The 22,312-nt window shown below is 32.1% G+C and overlaps 3 protein-coding genes across 3 annotated transcripts; all 3 read right to left on the bottom strand.

Annotated features, from left to right (window-relative positions):
- Positions 1-6,664: 6,664 nt before the first annotated feature.
- On the bottom strand, positions 6,665-7,663 carry LOC133294499 (probable ubiquitin-conjugating enzyme E2 25). The gene has a single exon (XM_061493180.1). It carries the CDS (start codon positions 7,661-7,663, stop codon positions 6,665-6,667), a length of 999 nt encoding a protein of 332 aa, XP_061349164.1.
- A 6,253-nt stretch (positions 7,664-13,916) lies between these two features.
- Positions 13,917-16,236, bottom strand: LOC133294527 (probable enoyl-CoA hydratase 1, peroxisomal). The gene is made up of 3 exons (XM_061493212.1): positions 15,634-16,236; positions 15,193-15,475; positions 13,917-14,174 (listed from the first exon to the last, which is right to left on the bottom strand). The coding sequence occupies exons 1-3, from the start codon at positions 16,041-16,043 to the stop codon at positions 14,073-14,075; spliced, it is 795 nt and encodes a 264-aa protein (XP_061349196.1). The 5' UTR covers positions 16,044-16,236; the 3' UTR covers positions 13,917-14,072.
- A 4,605-nt stretch (positions 16,237-20,841) lies between these two features.
- On the bottom strand, positions 20,842-22,312 carry LOC133294498 (GDSL esterase/lipase At4g16230-like). Its single transcript, XM_061493179.1, has 5 exons — positions 22,063-22,312; positions 21,844-21,971; positions 21,507-21,752; positions 21,176-21,431; positions 20,842-21,065 (listed from the first exon to the last, which is right to left on the bottom strand). Exons 1-5 carry the CDS (start codon positions 22,310-22,312, stop codon positions 20,842-20,844), a joined length of 1,104 nt encoding a protein of 367 aa, XP_061349163.1.

Below are 22,312 nucleotides of genomic sequence, written 5' to 3'. Positions count from 1 at the left end.
TTTGTACGAGACGCAACCCATACATATAAACCTTTGCCGCTGCAAGTTGCCAGTTAAATGAATAGGAAGAGGAAAGGTAAAACATCAGATAAGCGAAGGAAAGAGAACTTGCATTGGAGATCAGGGGACTCGAGTCCGTTTTCACATTTATTTGAGATGTGGTTAGAAGTTAAGCTTACATGTTAAATTTATTTATTTTTTATTTTTATTTTTAGGATTAATCGATTGATTCAATTTGAGCATATAGTCTACTAGAAAGGCAAAGTTTTTCTTGAAAAGATTTAGTTTCTCCCGCGGCTGTTTGGTAGGAGCTTTTCTTCCAAATACCCAGACAAATTAGATTGGAAATTTCACATGATCACGTTTGGTAGAAGTTTCAAAAAAACTTAACTAGGAAAATTGATTACCCAAGCAACATCATTTGTGTGCAAAATCTGAATGGAAATACTGTGCAAAAAAACCACATCGTATATGATATTTTGCGTTTATCGGGAGAAGAAAATAATTAGTTGCTGATATTTGTCAAAAATGACCCTCTGTAATGTTGAAAGAAAGTGAGTATCTTACATACCCGTACGTCTACAACCAAGGTAATTTTCAGCAGGAAGCAAATCTTGTTCGTCGAGATGGGATGCTGCACTGCTTGGTTCAAGCTTCTCCATTTTTCTAGTTCAGCTACTTGGTTTTCTCACCTCCAGATGGGATGCTGCACTGCTTGAAATTTTCCTTTGCGTTTGAGATCTTCTCGTAGCAGCTCTTTGTAATATAAAGTTGTCTGATCTTGGATAATAATGATTTTTTCATCTCCTTAGAGTTGAAGGAGAATTAGAAATCTCAATACAATTGATCTCCAAAGATTTATCTACAATCGAGTCACGAGGATTTTCCAGCTCTCTTTTTTTCCTTCCATGTTCAAAAATTAAAATGCCCACTTTCATAATTTACACCAATTTTTCAATCAATATTTTACTTCAATCAAACAAAACAAAGACTTTCAAAACTTAAATCAATTTTTTGAATAAAATTTCAGTCTATCAAACAATTTTTTTTTTCTTTCTCATCAAACTTATTTTCATACAATATGTCCAGTAATTATATTTTCTTGATAAAAAAAAAAAATTCTCTACCAAACGTCCCCCTAATTTAACCTCATACCCATGACCTGCACTTATTTATTTGCTTAGTGAATATTCAATTATTCACAAATAATAAGACATGCCGATAGCAAACTTGGAGCCAATCTAATGGCATAAAGAATCAGCACAAATGTCAATTTTATATAACAAATGGCTAAACAAACCCTAGTGGTAATGCTATTAGTATTATGTTCATATTCTAAAATAGAAAATAGAAAACAAAGGAATAGTGTTATTTTACCTCTTTTAATCATCTTCCCAGTATAACATTTATTGAAAACAAATCACATACTTCAAAAAGAAAAAAGAAAAAGTAGCGCATTAGTCGAAAAATGAAAAAACTCATGGTACATTTAGTTTGTTTTTCTTTACATTTTTAATTAGGAATATGTTATTTTATCTATTTTTTTTATGTCTACTTTGGGTATCACTCTCCAACTCAGAATTTCAAGAAAAGAGATAAATAATAAATGTTAATTGAGGTTTTGCTATAACCTTTGTTAATATGTTTTACTTTGTTTTTAATTTTTTAAAACTTTTAAACAAATAGTAGAAAAAAAAAAGTTTTGTTAATTTAATCATTTTTTCAATAAATCTTAGAAAAAAAAAACAAATAAAACATATAATACTTTATAATCATTGATAAAATATTACAAATAACAATGAAAACAATAAATATGGACCATCCATACTCTTATTTTCCTAATGAAATAAGGAAAATAATAATCTCATGTTGCATACAAAAATTATCTTATATCATACACTCATAGAATTTTATGTCAATTTTTTTTTTTTGTCTTTTTAAATTATGAATCTCATATAAATATATCACCAACGTAAAAATATTATCTCATGTAAGATGAAATTAATAAATCCAGTGAAATAAACATCCGAACCAATTTCTTATAGTGGATGACGGTATATTGTGCAATAAGCATGACCGGCCTCGTTAATTCAAGCTTAGGTCATAAACATCCTTAGCCGCTCGTTTTTGCTTTCCACTGTTATATTTATGGGTTTTATAAGAGTTATGTTATAGGAAAAGTAATTATGTAATATTATAGAAATTCGTTTTGCGTGCCACAATTTTATTTTATTTTTCTTCAAAAAGTGTGGGTCTCACAAAATATTGTGTGTGTAGAAAAATTTATTGTGTCATGTTAAATGACAAATACAAATTCCTATATTTATTAAACTTTATTTTATTTTATTTTATTTTATTTTGTCACATGATAGGCCAGGTCCCTATTAGGTTTAATTTAATGGTGGCAAGTTGTGACTTCTGTTCTAGTCCTAGACTCCTAGTATAAGTTAATTGGCATATCATGAGATAATGACCGATTATTAAACACACAAATGAAGAAAAGCAACAAAGACGCACTTGCCTTTGTCTCTCCGGACATAAGTTTGATGCAAACAGCTAAACAAGGATTTGACACAAATTGACTTGGAATTATCGTTCTATTCATGTATTAAATAAAATTAAACTCAACATCACAGTTTCGTCTTTTTTATTAGTCTGACGAGGGAAACATTTAGCACTACCAATTCGACGTGGGATTTCACTTTCCTGGCATGTCATGGTGTGTCAGAGCATATACAGGACAATGCAACTAGATAGAAACTCAGCCCCTTATATTGCCAATTAACAGACATAAAATTTCTGTAAAATGAACTTATTTTTAAAATGAACAAATAAGTAAATATTTATTATTAAATTATTTTAAAATATATTACAATTTTAATTCATTAAAAGTAAAAAAAAAAAATCTATTACTAGTACATTTTAAAAATAATCCACTTTATAGTAAGTTTTATTCATAGGCACTACCAGGTTCAAAGAATGGAAGTCTAACTAAACTGCTGTACAAAAAAATTTATATGGCCATGTTTGGGGTCGATTTGATTGCATGCTGTACAATAGATGTTACATCAGAAGGCAAATGCTTGTGAAACGTAGGCCAAATCATGGTAGATAAAAATCAGTTTTAAAATTCCACTTTTATATTTTTATGATTTTTTTTATCAAAACATTTTCAATAATTTTCTAAGCATCTTTATTTTTTTATAATTTTTAATTATAACTTTAAGTTTTGTGAGTTTTTATCCCCATTTTATTTTTAAGTGAAAACTCAATTTTAATAACCTTGGACGAAATAGCCCTCTATGTACAAAATGGTTGGAGAGTTTTCTTCACAGAAGCTGGTTTGGTTCCTATGGGCGGTGATATCAATGGCAGGATCGGTCCTCACTAACGAGATGATGCCACCAATGCTGATGTTGTGGACGGAAGCATGAAGCATGCCAAGTCCCCAGTCCCCACTATCACATTTTAAGTTGGATTGGGTTGGTAGTCCTGATTATGTTCAGTGGCTACACTTCTATATAGAATTATAAATGTCCTTCATATCTGTTAAATACCAACATACTAATTATGCTTCTATGTATTGCACCAAAAAAATGTATTAAGTTATAAATTAACGTTAGACTCCATCTTTACTGAAATTCTCATGTAACTAATACTGTTTTTAGTTCTAACATTTTTTTTTTTTAAAAAAAAAGGTTTTATGTTCAATTTGTTATCTTATATTTAGCTGGGAACTTGGGCGTGTCCTAGATATATTCACGTTTGAAATTTATTTATTTATTTAAAAAAAAAAAACTATATTCACATTTGGACATGGTTAACTTGTGTTTCATTTCTTGGTAGTTCAGTGTTAACTTCATAGCTTGTCTCAATGCCAATGAGGCCTTCTCATATCTAATTGTTTGTTTTCGTCTTTTTATTGGTAATTCGACCACTTTAGTGTGGTTTAAATAAAAAATTGCTTAATTAATTAATTTTGTAAAAGTAATGGCATTGTAATGTGGTTAAAGCCGCACTTTAACCATACGGAATAATTCTTGTACCTCTTTAATATGCGACCCTTATCCCGCATCACTATAATACTGGACTTGTTCCGGCATACTGCCATGCGTGACCCCTCTCTCTCTCAAACTTTTTCTCATTCTTCTTAATTTGATAGAGACACTTTGATTGATGGAGTTTGACAGAGACGCGACCCGTATTATGGTGATGCAGGAGTGGCACATGGATAAGGAGTCGCGTATTAATAAGATGCATGTCTCGTCCTACATGATTAAAGTCCTGTTTTGACCGTATTACAAAACATATTAGTTAAACAATTTTTTATTAGAACCACCATACATAGGTCAAAAAGCCTCTGTTTATTCCGCTGGTTTCTATTTTATTTTCTGCGGATGGGAATCCAAAATTATTGAGGATGGTACTTGAATTCTACTGGGCTTGTTAGTACATCTTAGGCTCAAGCGTCCCTTTGAAACTTCTCATGGGCCAGGATATTTTTACCCATTTTAGTAAATGGACCCACGGTTCCAGCAAGAGAGCCAGCTAATTGTCGGCCGAAAAACAATCCAATTGAGAAGTACAGTAAACTAATATTTGGTGACAGTGTGACACCACCTGTTATAGACATGACATAAAAGCTCACGTTATAGAAGATTCAAAAAAGACAAATAATTAAGAAGAAAATTAAGGAATTTATTTTTTAATTATACTAATTTTTTTTTTTTGGAATCATAATTATACTAATTTTAGTTTGACAACAATGTATAAAGCATTGGACTCCCAAAAAATTCACCAAATGTCCAAAATTCTATAATCCACAAATGAATTCTATAAATAAGAGGTAAAACTTTCATATACGCACATTTTTAAACCATCTATCTCTTAGTCATTACTGTGCACATACCTCACGTTTTGACTATGTCATCTATTATTTCGCTCAGTGATTTATTTTCTTGTAAGGTATCTTCTTTATAGATATCTGAAAGCGAATATAAATCCAATATTGATTAACTAATATCATATTGAACATCTAAATCCAACCAATTTTATAATGCGATATTCTTTTTCTTTAAATTTAAAATATAAAACGTATACAGATTAAGCTAATAAAATACAAAAAATTATATAAAATAAATGTATTTGCCTCCTCTCTCTCTCTCTTTTTACTCTAAACTATCACATAGGTGTTCTTGTCATGTGTATAGCAACCACTTTTGCACCTACTGCATAAATCAAAGGTAGCATTTAACGAAATGAAACGTTATATTCACTTCAGTTACGTTATTTATAGTTTCATCTTAATCTAGATTCATTTCATGTAGGATTATGAGTTCAACCAGTAAGGGGCCCAAGAAAATTAAAGATTATTCCTTAATAAGAAAATGCAGCCATCCTGCCTAGCTTGGCAATCTCGCAATTACATGACACACGGATTCAGCTGCTCAACATGACCGACATTAGTTACTCAGAGCAACACCACCGTTGTATATATACGAACCAATAGCTTGAAGACAGACTTCTATTTATCGTTAGTCGTTACATCTATATAGGTCTGGCCTAACTGTAAGCATCCTGCCTAGAAGTAACTTGTGAAGATTATTATTTTTGACTAATAGGAATAAACCTCATCATATTAAGGCATCATAACCAGAGGCATTAAATCTATATATGGTTATCTTCCATCAATATTTGAACATCTTGAATATATACTAACTTAAACATCGGAATGTTTAATAAGTACCTTCTTAATTTTCCTGAAAACTACTCCAAACTTCAATCCCTAATCATCCCGCCAACCAACCAGACATCCAGCAAACAAAATATCAGCCCATATTTAAACATTGCAGATTTAACCGTCTGTAATCTAGCTCAATAATTATTGGATGAATGACATGAATCAAAATGTATTACCTTTTAGCTTAATGTCCAGTTCTATTTTTATTTTTGGAAGGAGTGGTACATACTATGCACAATTAAGTCTAACCAAAATTACGAGACGTGGCTGTACTGGCAAATTGAACTCAAGTGATCAATTTTTTATTTGCAAATAAATTGAAATATGACAAAAGCACCTTGCAACCACTCCAAACCAACACCAAATAAGATTATTTCAACATTAAAAAAAAAAAAAACACACACACACATTGTGAGGTCTTTCTTAAGATTTTTCTTTTTTTACCCTGAATTGAATAAAAAAACGCACATACATGTACGTATACATAAGATACTAAGATACTAACACTATACCACTCAAATCAGTCTTGTGCTCATTTGTATGAATGATCTTCAAAAGTATGAAATGACTTGGATGATTGGTTCAATTAATTCGTTGAGCATAAATTTATACGTAAGTAACGTTATTCCTTTCATTTTCATAAATTTAAAAGCTTTTGGTTAGAAGGAAAATGACAGCAACAGCTGGCCCCACAACTAGCAAAGATGACAGATGGGAAGAAGAAAAAAAAAAGGGAGAGGACGAAAAGCTGTAAACACTACAGTTTTTCTGTGCTCCATCCAATAGAAAAGGGTTCTCCTACTTTGATAGAGCATCCACTTCATCTATTGGCGATGGTAAACAAGGTACCACCCCACTTGTTAAATAAAAACCATAAAAGGAAAACTAAAGAACCAATAAATAAAGAGCTTATCTCAAGCACTTTCATGACTGCGATTTAATCTTATTTTTCCATCCCAAAGCCCGTTTGATCTTTGCAATGGCCTTCTTGAAGATACCGTTGTTGTTTTTTTCGGATCGCTTCCTTTCCAACTCCAAGTGTTCGAGGGAAGTCCCCAAATGAGCACCGGTCCGTTGAAACGCTTCAACCATCTTGGGGTAAAGTCCTTTCATCAACCCCTTGAACTCCTCTGAAACTTTCACAGAAGACGCACGAGACTCATTGTCGTCGTCGTCGTCGTCGTTGTAACCGTAATTGCCAACTCTCACGCGCCCATTCACGTACTCGTTGCAAGCCGCGAGAATCGCAGGCGCTCGCTCGCTAAAATGGGCTCGGACGAATTCTTTGAAGTTCTTGGGCGGGTTCCGAAGCAGATAGACGGAGGTTTGACACGTGAGGGAAAACGCGTGTTCGCTGTAAGCACGTGACCTGTTCAGGTGGTGGTGAGAATTCCCGAACGATGCATAACTAGGCTCGTTAAAGAATGGCTCGTCGTTGAGAACGAGTGATTGAATGGAGAGCAACACCTGCAGCAACGTTGACCCAGATGGGTCCCACCTCTCGCTCTTTTGCCCCATCCAGGTGTTGAGTAGGCTCAAGCAGACTACGCCGTTGGCATAGAGGTTTGGGTTGAGTCGGAGCCCGAATGAGCGGTAATGGATCCGGGGCGGGGATTTCGGGTAATCAGAGGGGAAGGCTATGTCGAAGAAGAAGAGACCATCGTGGTAAGGTGTGCCCGCGACGCCTACGATCGCAGCCCTCAACAAGTCTATGCGTCTCTCGTAAACGCGAACATAGATGGATTCAGGTAAATTTTCCTCGAGGATTTTCCACTCTCTCATGATGATCTTGTATACCTCGCTCTTTGTATTGGTGAAACAGACTCTGTCACCTTTGTTTCTGCACCAGTTTGGATTCCTGAAGTGGTGATCTGAGTCATCTGAAACGACGTCGAAACGCGCAAAAGTGTTGGTCTTTTCCATGTCTTCGTTTTTTTTAACTTTGAAAGTGGGTTTTCAATCAATTCAATGGAATTGAAGTGAACTATGAACGGAAAGGAGGATGATATTGAGAGTAAAGGGCTAGCTAGCTAAATGGCTGCAGCTTCTAGACCTTAGGTTTTTCTTTACTCTTTCTTTTGAACAAGTCCATATAAACTCTCCTAATAAGTGGAGACTACTCTAACAAAAAATAACAACCCACGAGAATCGAGATAATAACAACTCTTCTATATAAAATTAAAAAACTAATTTTTGTAAATCACTTAATTAGAAAAATTTAAATCTAATTGTTATCAGCTTAAGACCGATAGATCATATCTGTTTTTTTTTTTTTAACTACCATGATTAATTATTCATTTAAAAATAATCATAAAATAAATTAAGGGATAGATTATTTTACATTTCTATTTATATTTTTTTCATACATATTATACTTACTCATCTCCAAGAACGTTAGATTAGAATCTCAACTAACATCTTCTATTTCTCTCTTCTCTTGAGATTATGATATAATGATATTAGAGAAATGTAGGTTAGGTAAGCACAAAAAAAGATAATCACAATCTCCTATCTCATACATTATAATTATATCTTATTATTTATTTAAATGTAAACAAAATTGGATTATAAATATTTTTTTCCGAACTATTTAAAGATGTGATAGATTATACTTACTCATATATTTTCTTACTATCAATTTTTTATCAATGGATCAAAATCAAATCAACGGTTTTAAAATAACATCAAGTGAGAACTGTCGATTTAATTTTTATCTAACGATAACAAAGTTAATAATAAGAAAATATAATAGTAAGTATAACTTCCTCATTTAAAGATAAACACAGAAAGCGGATTTGAAAAATATTATACATAATTTATTTATTTTATCTTAAAAAAATAAAAAGAATCGATGGTCTCGTAGAGTGAGTTAATACGTTATAATAATTTTAATAATTTGTTATTTAATTTCATTCTTATTACTTTTATTTTCACAATGATATAATTTAATACTATTTTTATTTTTATTTTAATTGATCGTTAATCTGGATCGATACTAAACAAAATGTAGGGTCTAGTCCAATGATGGTGGCCCAAAGACAAAGACTTAGAGCATGCTTGATGTATAATATAAGGTTAAAGTCTCATAATATAAGATCTGATTGTATAAGACTTGATTAAATTTTAATACTATCTAACGTTTGACATAGTATTATATAAGATAATATTATTTAGTGCTCGGTAACGATCTATATAATACTAAATAGAATAAAAATAAATATTTTTAACAAAAATATACAGACCATCGTGGTAAGGTGTGCCCGCCTACGATCGCAGCCCTCAACAAGTCTATGCGTCTCTCGTCTCTCGTAAACGCGAACATAGATCAGGTAAATTTTCCTCCAGGATTTTCCACTCTCTCGTGATGATCTTGTATACCTCGCTCTTTGTATTGGTGAAACAGACTCTGTCACCTTTGTTTCTGCACCAGTTTGGATTCCTGAAGTGGTGATCTGAGTCATCCGAAACGACGTCGAAACGCGCAAAAGTGTTGGTAATATGGACCAGGAACTGAACCAACAATGTGAACGAGAAGCCCAAGAGGATATGACAGTTTCGGATCAGGAAGATAAATTAGAAGGGACACGCATCAGCCCACGAGTTAGATGGTCCAAGAGGAGCAAGACCAAACCCAAATGGATGAGGGACTTTATGATGGAATGAAGCCCAAAGGTTATGTGCTGAAGAGAAGGGGACTGACGTGAGTTGTTAAGAAATGTGTGAGAGAAGTGCTGTCTGTCATGAGTAGGGTTAGAGGAACTTTACTCGTGTTTGTTTTACAAGTTCGTTGCATTCCTTTATTTCTGTTGAGGGTGTCATGTATAAAGGCACCTAGTTGTTATAGAAAGAGTAGGAGAATTATCAGTAACCATAATTGGTTCAGGAGATACCTCCCATCGAAGAGAGACTTATTTTCAATTTTATGTTCTTCTTGCTGTTCTGCATAATTTTCTCTGTTAAAAATTCTTTTCTGCATAATTTCCTTCGTAACAGTTGGTCTTTTCCATGTCTTCGTTTTTTAACCTTTGAAAATGGGTTTTCAATCATTCAATGGAGTTGAAGTGAACTATGAACGGAAGGGAGGATGACATTGAGAGTAAGGGCTAGCTAGCGAAATGGCTGCAGCTTCTAGACCTTAGGTTTTCTTTACTCTTATTTTGAACAAGTCCATGTAAACTCTCCTAATAAGTGGAGACTACTTTAACAAAAAAAAAAAAATAACAACTCACGAGAATCGAGATAATAACAACTCTTTATATATAATTAAAAAACTGATTTTTGTAAATCACTTATCTCGATTAATGTTTGAGAGATAAATAATTTTATCTTCTATAAACATGAAAATAAAAATATATGTTGATTCATATGGAGTCATCTGAGTAAAAGAAAGAGTAAAAAATAAAATAAAACTTCACAGGCTTCATATATTTAGGAAATAAAATTATTTCACATAACATGAAAAACAAGATTTAATGTCCATTAAATACTATCTTATAACAATTCAATGTATAAATGAAAATAAGATAGGTAATTAGAAAAATTTAAATCTAATTGTTATCAGCTTAAGATCAATAGATCATATATGTTTTTTTAAAACTACCATGATTAATTATTCATTTAAAAATAATTATAAAGTAAATTAAGGGATGGGTTATTCTACATTTCTACCTATATTTTTTTCATGCATACTCGACTTACTTCTCTCCGACACCATTGGATTAGAATCTCAACTAACCGCTATCATTTTTCTCTTATCTTGAGATTACGATCTCACGATATTGGAGATCGACAGGTAAAGTAGGTATGCAAAAAAAGGTAGGCACAATCTCCAATCCCATAAAATATAATTATATCCATTTATTTATTTAAATGTAAACAAAATCGAATTATAAATTTTTTCCTGAACTATTTAAATATTCAAAGATGTGATAGATTATACTTACTATTGTTTTTCTTACTACCAACTTTGTTATCAATGGATCAAAATCAAATCAACACAAGTGAGAACCGTTGATTTAATTTTGATCTAACGATAACAAAGTAAATAGTAAGAAAAAATAGTAGTAATTGTAACCTTCCCCGTTAAAGATAAACACAAAAAGGGGATTCGAAAATGTTGTACATAATTTATTTTTTTATCTTAAAAAAAATAGAAAGAATCGACGATCTCGTAGAGTCGGTTAATACGTTATAATAATTTTAGTAATTTGTTATTTAATTTCATTCTTATTACTTTTATTTTCACAATGAAATATAATTTAATACTATTTTTGTTTTTATTTTAATTGATCGTTAATCTGGATCCATACTAAACAAAATATAGGGTCAATCCATTCGAAGAACATGGGGACTAGTTGAACTAATGAGCCTCCCAATCCATACTAAACATAATGTAGGGTTTAGTCCAATGATGGTGGGCCCAAAGACAAAGACTTAGGGGGATTGTGACCAAAATACCACGTTTTATCAATTTTTTTATCCAAATACCCCGCGAACAGTATTTTTTATCAGACTGTCACGTGTCATAATCTGCTACCATTGGTAGCGAATTTCGTGGTCAATGATTTCTTGACACGTGGCCATATTGCAAACCAAATTCGCTACCAGTGGTAGCGAATTATGATACGTCAGCTTTTTCCTGCAACAGTGTGCCACGAGTTATAAAATTATTGGCGAACATAATATGCTACCTGTCGTAGTGAATTATGCTTACGTGGCAGTTTGATAAAAGTACTGTTCGCGTGACATTTGGGTAATTTTTTTGCCAAAAGGTGGCATTTTGGTCACTCTTCCGACTTAGGGCATGTATGATATATAGTATAGGATAAGGCCTGATAGTATAAGACCTGATTGTATAAGACCCTATTAAATTTCTATATTATCCAACGTTTGACATAGTATTGTATAAGATATTATCATTCAGTGTTTAGTAATGCACTATAAAATACTAGAATAAAAATATTTTTAACAAAAATACCCTTCAACAAAGAATTTATATAATTTTTCCAAATATATCATATGATATTCTTTTTTATAAAAATATATTGATTAGTGTGTCCAAAAAATATATTAAATTTTATAAAAATAAAAATTTCCAATATTTTAAAATTAATATATTAATTTTTTTAATATATTAATATTGAAATAATATATTAATATTGAAATAATATATTAATTATTGAGAATTGTACTAGTCAGCAATATTAATACATCAACCCGGCCTAATCTCATCCCCTTAGGCTTTATTAAGATATACATCATTTTGATGTATTGAGTAGGAGTGTTACCGGACCGAGCCGAGTCGAGTTTTGATCTTAAAAAGCTAAGCATGTGTTTAAATGTATAAGCCTGATACTTGTTATGAATATAATTATCAGCCTGAGGCCTGACTTTAAAAAAAATAAAAGTCTTGTTTAACCTGTTTAAAAAAAGAAGACAACAAAAATTTATCCAAATTGAATATACAACCAACAGTACTGGTAATTCCATAAATATTCATAAATTCAATGTATATCCAAATAGCATAGTATAGAATAAAATCATTCAAAAAGTCTGTTTAACCAATAAAATGGGGTGAAATAGAATAAAGAGAGAAAGAGGGCTCTTACAAGTACTATAAAAAATACAATAATGATGAATTATTAGTGCTAATATTCCTCCCAAAAAATACTTATAACAGTAGTGTAACAACACTTATTAAAAAATCAAAAATAAAAATGTAACATTTAATATTTTAGAAAATTAAAATATATAGTAAAAAGTTTTTTTAAAGGCAATTTAAATTTTTTTACTTTTTATTTAATATTATTGATTAACAGGAACTATAAAGAAACTTGTTAGCATTTGTCATTATACTTTGACATAATAGTTTTGTTACGAAATGCAATGAAAAGGTTTTTTTAGATAAAAGAAAGGGATTTGTTCTTCTCCTTTCATGGGAGAAGAATATTTTTTGCAGCCCACACAATTTTTTAATGGGTCTCACCATATATTAACTTAAAAATAAAAATAAAAATGATGTGTCATGACAAGAGAATAGCCTTATGCAATCGCAGCAGAAACTATACTCCCTTCCCTAAAATAAATTATTATATATGTTGTTTCATTTCACCAAAGTATGCCCATATGCAGTGTTATTAAAACCACCCGACCCGGGAGGTCGGATTGATTGAACCAACCTTAATCGATTCGATTCAGTCAATAAATTAACCAGTCATGTATGTAATTCGATCAAGAACTGATAACCGATCAAAATCAGTTTCAACCGATGCCATTTTTTTCTTGGCACTAAGTGAAAGAAGGTGACATGCTAACTACAAAGCCAAATTAAATTGATTGTTATATTATTTCCATTTATATATTTATTGTATATATTTAATTTAAGTGGTTCAACTAGTAACACATTAACCCATTGTCCCAACCAACTTGATGACCAATTAACCAATACGTGTTTAATAACATTGCCCACAACATAGGTAAAACTAACCGTTGGCCACTTTGTGATTAAGAGATCCCCTCAATTAAATAATTACGTTAGTCATTTAAAGATTTTTATCACTAAATTACTCTCTTAAAATATAGAAAATTATTAAATTTTACTATTCATATTTTCAATTTAGATATTAAATAAATGCATATTTCACTTTAGATATTTAAATAAATGCATCAGCAATTTTGTATGAGTAAATATTTTTATAAAAATATTTTCTTAATAATCTCCTAAGAGTAGATAAATTTCATATCTATTAAACATAAAAAAATATTAAATACTTTATTCATTTAATAAGATTAATTCTGAGGATATATAATTCCTAGCAAATATTTAAATATTGTATAGACATTTTTTTTAATTTCTCAACCGTTTTGCCTATTATTCGACCAGTCTAATGAGATAATAATTAAAAAATAATTTTTTTAACGTTTTAGTCTCTGTAACTATTTTTTTGTTAATGTTGACGTCAGGGTTCAGTATATCCATATAGGATGAGGCAAAAAACAACAATTTCCAACAAAGATGTTGCAGAATAAACATATGGGTAAGATTTTTTTTTTTCAAGATTGATTAATAAAGTTCTAAAAATGGGGGACTAAAACAAAAAATAATTATATTTAGAATAATCAGAAACATATGTAAACCAATAAAAATACTTAAAAAAACAGGACACAATAACTCAGAATATTTATTTTGATGAAAATGAACTTTTATCACGGTTATAATGCAGTATGATAAACAATGTTTGCGGATTTTGTAAGAATTAGTTATCGTAAAACCTCAACTTTGGGAAGCAACATATAATTTTACAGCCAAGAGAGATAAGTGCAAATAAAGAACCTATAATTTGGACTGTTTCTTGGAACTTCGACCAGCTATGAATTCCTGCATCTTCCTGAATTGTTCCTTCGTCATTCCGTTATAATAATCATGAGCTCTCTCCTAAATTTCGTTCACAAGTAGAGAAGTTGATGAAAATTGCATAAAAATAGTTTGGACATGTACAACGCAAAACTACAGATGCATAAATGAGGTGGAAGATTCCCAAAAAGCTGGTAAGGATTACTGACTACACACAAGACAATAATGCAATGGATAATAAGAAATGGCTGCAAAGAGACAGTAACGAAAACAATCGCAATTCGCAAGATAGAATTTCAGTGTAACACAACCTTTTTTCGATTATTTTCCAATAATTTTAACAAGTCAGACTTTAACGATTGGTGTTACTACTATAGCACACAAAGTATATTTTAGGCTGAGTTTTTGCTCTTAAGCCCCCTGTATTTCTATCAACTTTACTTAATTAACAAACATATCACAATCTTTACAAAATACAACCTAAACAAAAATTGCCATGCTAAAGACTAACATAATCTCAAACTAAATTAAAATTACAAAATGATTTTTCTCTCAACTCCAACACAACGTCATTATGGGGTCAAACAAAGATAAATTATCTCCCTTTATCAGGAGAAACAATAAATTCATATAAAAGGGTCAAGATCATTTTATATTTTCAATCTTTGGCAGTTGATTTCTCTTATATCTAAGTATTCTAATTTTTTAGTTAATGTAAATCATTGAATAGATAAAAGTGTTGTTGACGTTGCTGTAAATCATTGGATACAAATGTATCAATATCAAGAATGAAGATAAGACTTCTTAATTTTTCACACCTACCGAGTACCGTGAGTGAGTATATATATATATATATAATTGTTAAGTTCACAAGAATGACAGGGAAGTAATTGATGCTGCATCCCACAATATATGCAGAGAATGTTTCCAGAGTATACTACTTTCCATTCTTTTAACTTATTATCCTATAGTATTATAAGCACCCATCAATATGTACAAAACTTCATTGTTATGGGGCCCAAGACCATAGAAGCATACCAACCTGATACATTGGAATCATCTCATACAATTTTTGACACAAAAATGCTACAATACTAACCTTTTCAAGGGAAAGAGCACTGCCAAGATCCAGCTTGAGGCCATCATTTATGACCGACTTATACCTCAATACCAAGTCTTGATTATTTTTCACAATGGCATTTGCGATTTCTCTGCTTTTCTTCAACAGTTCACCCTCTTCAACAACATGGTTCACAAAACCCAACCTTTCAGCTACCTCTGCAGTCAAAGGCATGGCCGTGAGAGATACCTCGCGTGCTTTATTTGCCCCTATAATGCGCGAAAGCTTCTGAGACAAACCCCACGAAGGAAATATCCCAAACCTGCAATCAATAGAGTCAAAGATTAAAATAGACCCCTTTTTTTTTGCTCATCTGAAGTAAATGATACTGAATTATTGTAACAGACCATAATAACACAATAAATCCTAAATAAAATTATTTATTTATTTATTTGTTTATTTTTAAAAAGGGGAACAAACCTAGCATGAGTGTCTATGAACTTAGATCCTTTTGCAGCAATCAAGATGTCACAAGCGAGGGCAAACTCGAACCCAGCAGTGACGGCGAATCCTCTGATTGCTCCGATTATAGGCTTGCGGCATCGTTCCATTTGTATGACCGGGTCGCTCTCCGCGTCCTTCACATCGCCCTTGAACACGTCCTCCGCTGCGGTCAAGTCCACGCCCGAACAGAATGAACGACCCGATCCGGTTAATATGATAACCCGCATCGACTCGTCCTGGTCCAGTTTCTTGAAAGCCTGAGCCAGGTCCACTATCATCGGCCGGGTCAGAGAGTTCAGAGAACCCGGACGATTAATCGTCACCACCGCGACGCCGTTTGATTCGCGGTTGACGAGTATTAGGTTATCCGGCGATAACCGATCCATGTTCGACCCGAATCGCCCTCGTCCGGTTCGATAGCTATTAGCTTGGATTGAAGGGATCGCTGTGGGCCTAAGATGTGGGGTTCTGGATTGAATGGATTACTATGGTGTTGAGGTCGTTTTAGGATTGAGTATTGAAATGCGTGACGCGAATAGAATTATCCTAAAACGAAGTCACGCACTTCAAAATGCTACGCTTTTGGGGTTGTTTAAGCTTCAAGGAAATTTTTGATTCAGTAGAAATTCTTTTAATACTAAAAAAATCTAATTGATAAGAAAATATAAAAAAATTGTTTAGTTAAAAAAAATTTAACTGGACAAATTAAGTAAGATTTATAAAATCTATATTTGATTTGAAGTAAAATATAGATAAAAAAATAAATGTCAATTACGAAAATGTATCTGATTTTAAAATAAGTGTAAATTACGAAAGAATTCATCCATAAACGCTATCAGCAAGGTTCAAAGTCAGCAAGCAACAAGATTTCATCCATATCTATGCACCATTCTTTGCAGAGTCAGCAAGGAGTGCATTGCCATCTTCCATAATCTTCCCATTTACTTGAGTTCTCTGCCTCTGAGCCAAGTGACAATAACCATGTTATGTCTAAATCACAGACAATGACATTACATAAAAAGAAAAGTACAGGAATATTCAGCATACCCAATCTGCAGGGTCTACAGAATTCCCATTCAATAATTTGTGGTTCTCTTCTTTGGTCCTTCTATCTTTATCTTTGGTGCTCAAAAGGAAAAATGAGGTTGCAGCTGTCCGGTCTAGCAATTCTGTAGAATAAACTAAGTTAGCACATCAGCAAATAGTTGCTCAACGAAATGACAATAGCCGGCTATCTATGTAAAACCACCTTCAATAATGCTTTTTAAATAGTACCAAAGTCTAGTATTCTTTCACAAAATTGAAAATGTTATGCATCATGGTTGCCTGAGAAATCAGCTAAATCTTTGTCTACTAAACAAGTGCAAAGCAGATTGCCAACTTCATTTGCATAGGATAATTTAAAAAACTCATCAACCAAACACTATCTAGAGAACCTTAGAAAATGACGTGTGGAGTGATTATCCTATATGCTATGCTGAAGCCTGAAATAATATCGGGATGCGAGACTATGCTGAATTCTGAGTTCTGTGCATTGAATCCAACTTCATTTTTTTTTTTATTTCACTAAGATTTGCCCCTAATTTTTTATTGTATTTATTATTTTTTCGGTTTTGCGCAGTTGGTGTTTACTGACTGTAAGATGGTTCGATATATCTGCAGAAAAAGGAATACTTACAAGTTACAGCTCTATCTATATAATATTTATAAAATAATAAACACAATTTATAATATGAAAAAATTCGTTCTCTTTATTAATCCAGTACAGTCTCCTTTGCTTTCTTATGATTTTCTTTCCGTCTTATCCATTGGAGAATATTTTCATATTATATGCGACACTGACTTAATATAATTTTTTTTAAAAAGAATAATTTTAAATAACCTCACTAATTTTATAAAAAAGATTTAATTATCAAATACGAATGTTAAATATTTTTTGTTCGTAAATAATTAAATGCATATATATCTTTATAGTAAACTTTTTATGAAGAGATAGAAATATTTTTAATAAAGTGTTTTAATAAGATTCTACCAAAAGAATGGGAAGCGTTTTAAGAAGATATTTTATAAGTGTTATTGAGATCCAAGCCGATTTAAGAATATTTTTACATATACTTCAAAGGATTTTTATAATTTTTTTAATAAATCCAAGTAAAAAACTTTGAAATATAATAAAATAACAAATAAATTAGTGAACTGAAAAGTGTGTGAAATTTTATTTCTTAATAGGGATTTGTGAATTATAACTTTAAATGCTCACACTTTATTTTTATTTATTTATTTATGAAAAATTATTTTCTCATGTTATATAAAAAGAATTATTTCATGAAGCACAGATAATATTATAAGTGAGACTTACAGACAAAAAGAAAGAAAAAAAATAAAGATAAAATCTACCTTTATTTTATATGTATAAGAATTTAATTTCTTTCATGTGAAATGAAAGAAATATAACATTTTGATTATTTGGTCAAACACTTGTGTTACAAATGGCATTAGACTGATCTGGGTCCGATGTGCCAGGCCCGATGTTCTGAAGCAAGAATTGGCACCACTTGATAGCCCCAGTAGGCAGTAGCAATTGTACCGGGCTGTCCTCTTATAAAGTACATCAAAATTGTGGGCTTAGATTAAAGCAGGAGCCATCAGCCCATAACCTCTTCTGTCGATGCTTTAATAGATGGTTGGATACTGGCAAGTCAAGTTATCATACGAAGCCTTTTTTGTTTTTTTGTTTCGTTTTTAGTTTGTTTTGGTGCAGGGATGGGGCTGGGTAATAAATAAGGGAAATAATTATTGTATGAGATAATTATGTCATACAACAGAGACAAAATAGTGAGGTCTATTATTTTATGTTTTTATTTTTTTTGAAAAAGTAGTGGACCCTATAATCTTGTCCCTGTTTATTTTATGCAACATGAGATTAATAGATTCCAATAAATAAATATAGGGATTGTTATAATGATTTAATATTTCTCACGATTTAGAAGATAAATACACGTACATAAAATCATGTGTGGTATATGTGAGCTCATATGAGAAAAAAAAAGAAAAAATGTGTCTTATATATTTTTATGTATATATAAGAAATTAATTTATGAAATAATAAACCCTTCCTATAATTACCGAAACAATTTGTGTTCAGGAGTAAATGTGTTATTTATGACGGTAGTTGGTCTTTCCACCTAGCCTCATCTAGTAATCTAGTAGAAGTGTACAACTACAGCGCCGCCGCGGCTTTGGTTTCCTATTACGTTGAACATAAGGACAAAACTTTAACTGCAATCGAATAGAATTGGTTTAGTGATTAGTAATTTGGATATTTTACATTATGTTATGTGTTTAATTCTTCTATTGTATAAAAAAAAAACTTTAACTGCAGATTTTGGCACCAGATTGATGGGATACGTTGAGCCGAGTCACACTTGTTTATTCTGGTTTGTGGGAGAAGTACAATTTGCTTTATTTGATCTACACTCTGGTTTCAATAATAGTTACGTTTTTTTAGTTGGATTTCCACTTTTACAATAGAGTAGTAAGTAGACGTTAGACATCAATTTTTTTTTTTTGTTGATAAACGAGGCTTTTTTACCTTTTTGTTCTTAATTAATTATTTAATAATCATTTTGTCCCTTATTGCAAATTATCTACCAATCTGTCCCTCTTTAATCGATTAAATGGTCAAATAAAAATTTAATCGATTAAATCTTCAACTTAATCGATTAAATCTTCCTCTTTACCAGGAGAACAACCTTATTCATAGGAGATTTAGTCGATTAAATAGGAAGATTTAATCGACTAAATCTTAAAGTCAACGATTTTTGCCTATTTTGACCATTTAATCGATTAAATTTTTGATTTAATCGATTAAAGATGGACAGATTGGTAAATAGTTTTGAATAAGGGACAAAATAATTATTAAATAATTAATGAGGGCAAAAGAGTAAAAAAACCTGATAAACGACATCATTTAATTTTGTAGCCGTCGTGAACTGGTGATCATCAATGTTTTAACTTTTAATTATAAGATTTAAAAAAGGGCATAAAATATCAAAAGGGCATAAATATTCTAAATTTTGAACCGAGACACGATAAAATGCATATCCAACAATGATTTTGGAATTTGGAGTAATGTTCCACATACTTGCACAAACATCATACCTTTTGTTTTTCATTAATTAAATATCAAACTTCTATAATTAACATTTAAAATTAACAAAGACTTTATAGCAGGAATTGTGACCAATTATAAATTATTAAATAGTTAATAATTGATACATTATTGAGCAAGCCATCAAATTAATCCTTTATAAGTACCGCTAACCGCTAGCTTTAAATTAGTTCCATGGAGGGGGGGAAAAATCATTTTGAAGTCCCATAGAGATGCTTTGCCCTTTTAGTGTGGTCTGTTTGAATTGATGAATGTACCTAGTTGGCACATTAATTGCGTGTGTGGCAGTGATGTGGTGTTTAGTTGCATTGGATAATGGCAAACTGCCAACTGGCATAGAAACTCATTGGTGTAAAGTTCCTAGTGGCTTGCAATGAAACAAATAGAAACAAACCAACAGAGGGACAAAACTTGAAGGGAAGCATCAATATGTGGGCTTAGTTTGACGCAGGGGTATGGCAATGGTTAGGACATTTGGTGAAACTTATTTCGTGAAACTTATTCTATTATTCGTAATTGCGTAGAAGATTATGACTTATGAATATGGTGGCTTGATATATCAGCAATATTTTTCATCTCATCGGAACGTAGCACTTATTGTTTGTCAAATCTCAGTTTAAGGGATGAGGCGCCTAAAACGCTAATTCTAACCAAAAAATTTAAATTATATTAATGGTTTAATATTTCTCTAACGTACCTTTCGCATAAGAGTCCATTAAATGAATGATGTATCAGCCCTATTTAGCTATGTTAAATTTTTTCAAAATATTTAATTAATTATTTTTAAAAGAACATGGGTGGTGAGAATCAAAATCCTATTCACATAAATTCTGATATCATATAAAGAGTTAATTCTAATAAACCATATCGGCATTTTCTATCAGCAGGGATAGTGTGCCCTAACACCTTCTTCTGTTCAAATGTTATAGGCATCAATCAATATATCTAATTCCTATAATCAATCAGAAAATGTAAATCTTCTCCGAACATGCATTTTGACCAGAAGAAACAAATTAAAATTGGAAGAGTCTACGAATGTTGACTGGCGTAATATCTTTGGAACCACCATCTAAGAGGCGGTTAGCGATAATAACGTTTGCAGCATCAGATGGATGATATGGGTCCCAGAACACATACTTGGATCGGTCCCAGCAAACTTTCGATGTAGGACCACAGGGGATCAGACCTCCAAAGCGCCCAGCCATGTAACAGCAAGCGCTAGATGGATTATCAAAACCTGTCACAAATACACAATAAAAATAAAATAAAATGGGCCCTGATTATCAGTTCAAAAATACCATGCAAATTTAAGGTTCTAATAGATTAATTGCCACACAATACACATACCAAATGCTACGTAATTCTGTAGTATATCTTCTAAAATGTTGTAGACATCTGCATAAACAAACATTGAACCCGCAAGATTTGAGCTGAGTTCTGCAATAAGTCCCTTCAACTGGGTGTTAAATAATTGTGCTAACTGATTGGGGAAACTGACACAGCTATCTCCTGCAGCTGGGTTTGCATCTCTCTGACTTGGTATACACCCAATAGGCCCCACATTTGCCACAACAAATTTTCTGGCTCCCAGATTGAATAACCTCTGCAAATGGTAGAAATGTTAAAACCAAAATTTAGAGGAGAAGAAACAAGGATTATAAGTTCTGAGACATATTACTGTTAGCTGTGCTCTGAGTTTTGATATCATGGTGGTCACAAAGAGTTCTGGAGATTGCAATATCTGCTCAGGAAATGTGACTGCAGGTGTTAAGTAGTTATTAATGAAATCGTTTGAGCCTATTGTCACCGAAAATAATGCCCTTTTGAATAGATTGAGAGAAGCGGGAACGCCAATGCTGGAGATGATGTCTTGCCTGGTATTTGCAAAATTATCTATTTGTGCATCTAAGTTGAGTCTACCACCCTATCAATCACATCATAAGCAAATTGTTGTTATTCCATTCAATGGAAAATTGGAGCTTAAACAACACCAACCAACCGAAGCAGAAACTCACAAAGACTTTTCCTGTGAGATTGAGAATTCCACCTCCACCAGAGGCATAATTGACACCCTTCAGAACCACTGGTCCAACTGTAGTGGGTGCTAAATAAGGTGGGGTGAAACGGAAACCCAATTCCTGACCTGGTGGTGCAAGAAAAACTCATCGGACAAAAAAAAAAAAAAAAAAAAACTAGCAGCAGATAAGTAGGGGAAACAATATAGTAAATCTTACCTATGACGTCGATAATGGTTCTTCCATTAGTGAACCTCCCTGTTGGTTTTCCAAAATCAATACCATTGGGTAAAAAATTAGCCTTTGACAAGGTAACAATGTAATTATTGTTCCCAGCATCAACAAGAGAATCTCCGAATACAAAATTTGCAGGGAGATCGTCTGAAGTTGAAATCCTAAACAAGATTACAACTATGAAAACTCGAAGCACAATCTCATCAATGATGACCCTATTCAAATCTATACCCAT

Source organism: Gastrolobium bilobum, unplaced genomic scaffold (assembly GCF_033153095.1).
Source record: "Gastrolobium bilobum isolate Gb01-03AN ecotype WA unplaced genomic scaffold, APGP_CSIRO_Gbil_v1 utg5188, whole genome shotgun sequence".
Lineage (NCBI taxonomy): Eukaryota > Viridiplantae > Streptophyta > Magnoliopsida > Fabales > Fabaceae > Gastrolobium > Gastrolobium bilobum.
This window is presented reverse-complemented; position numbering and strand designations above follow the sequence as displayed.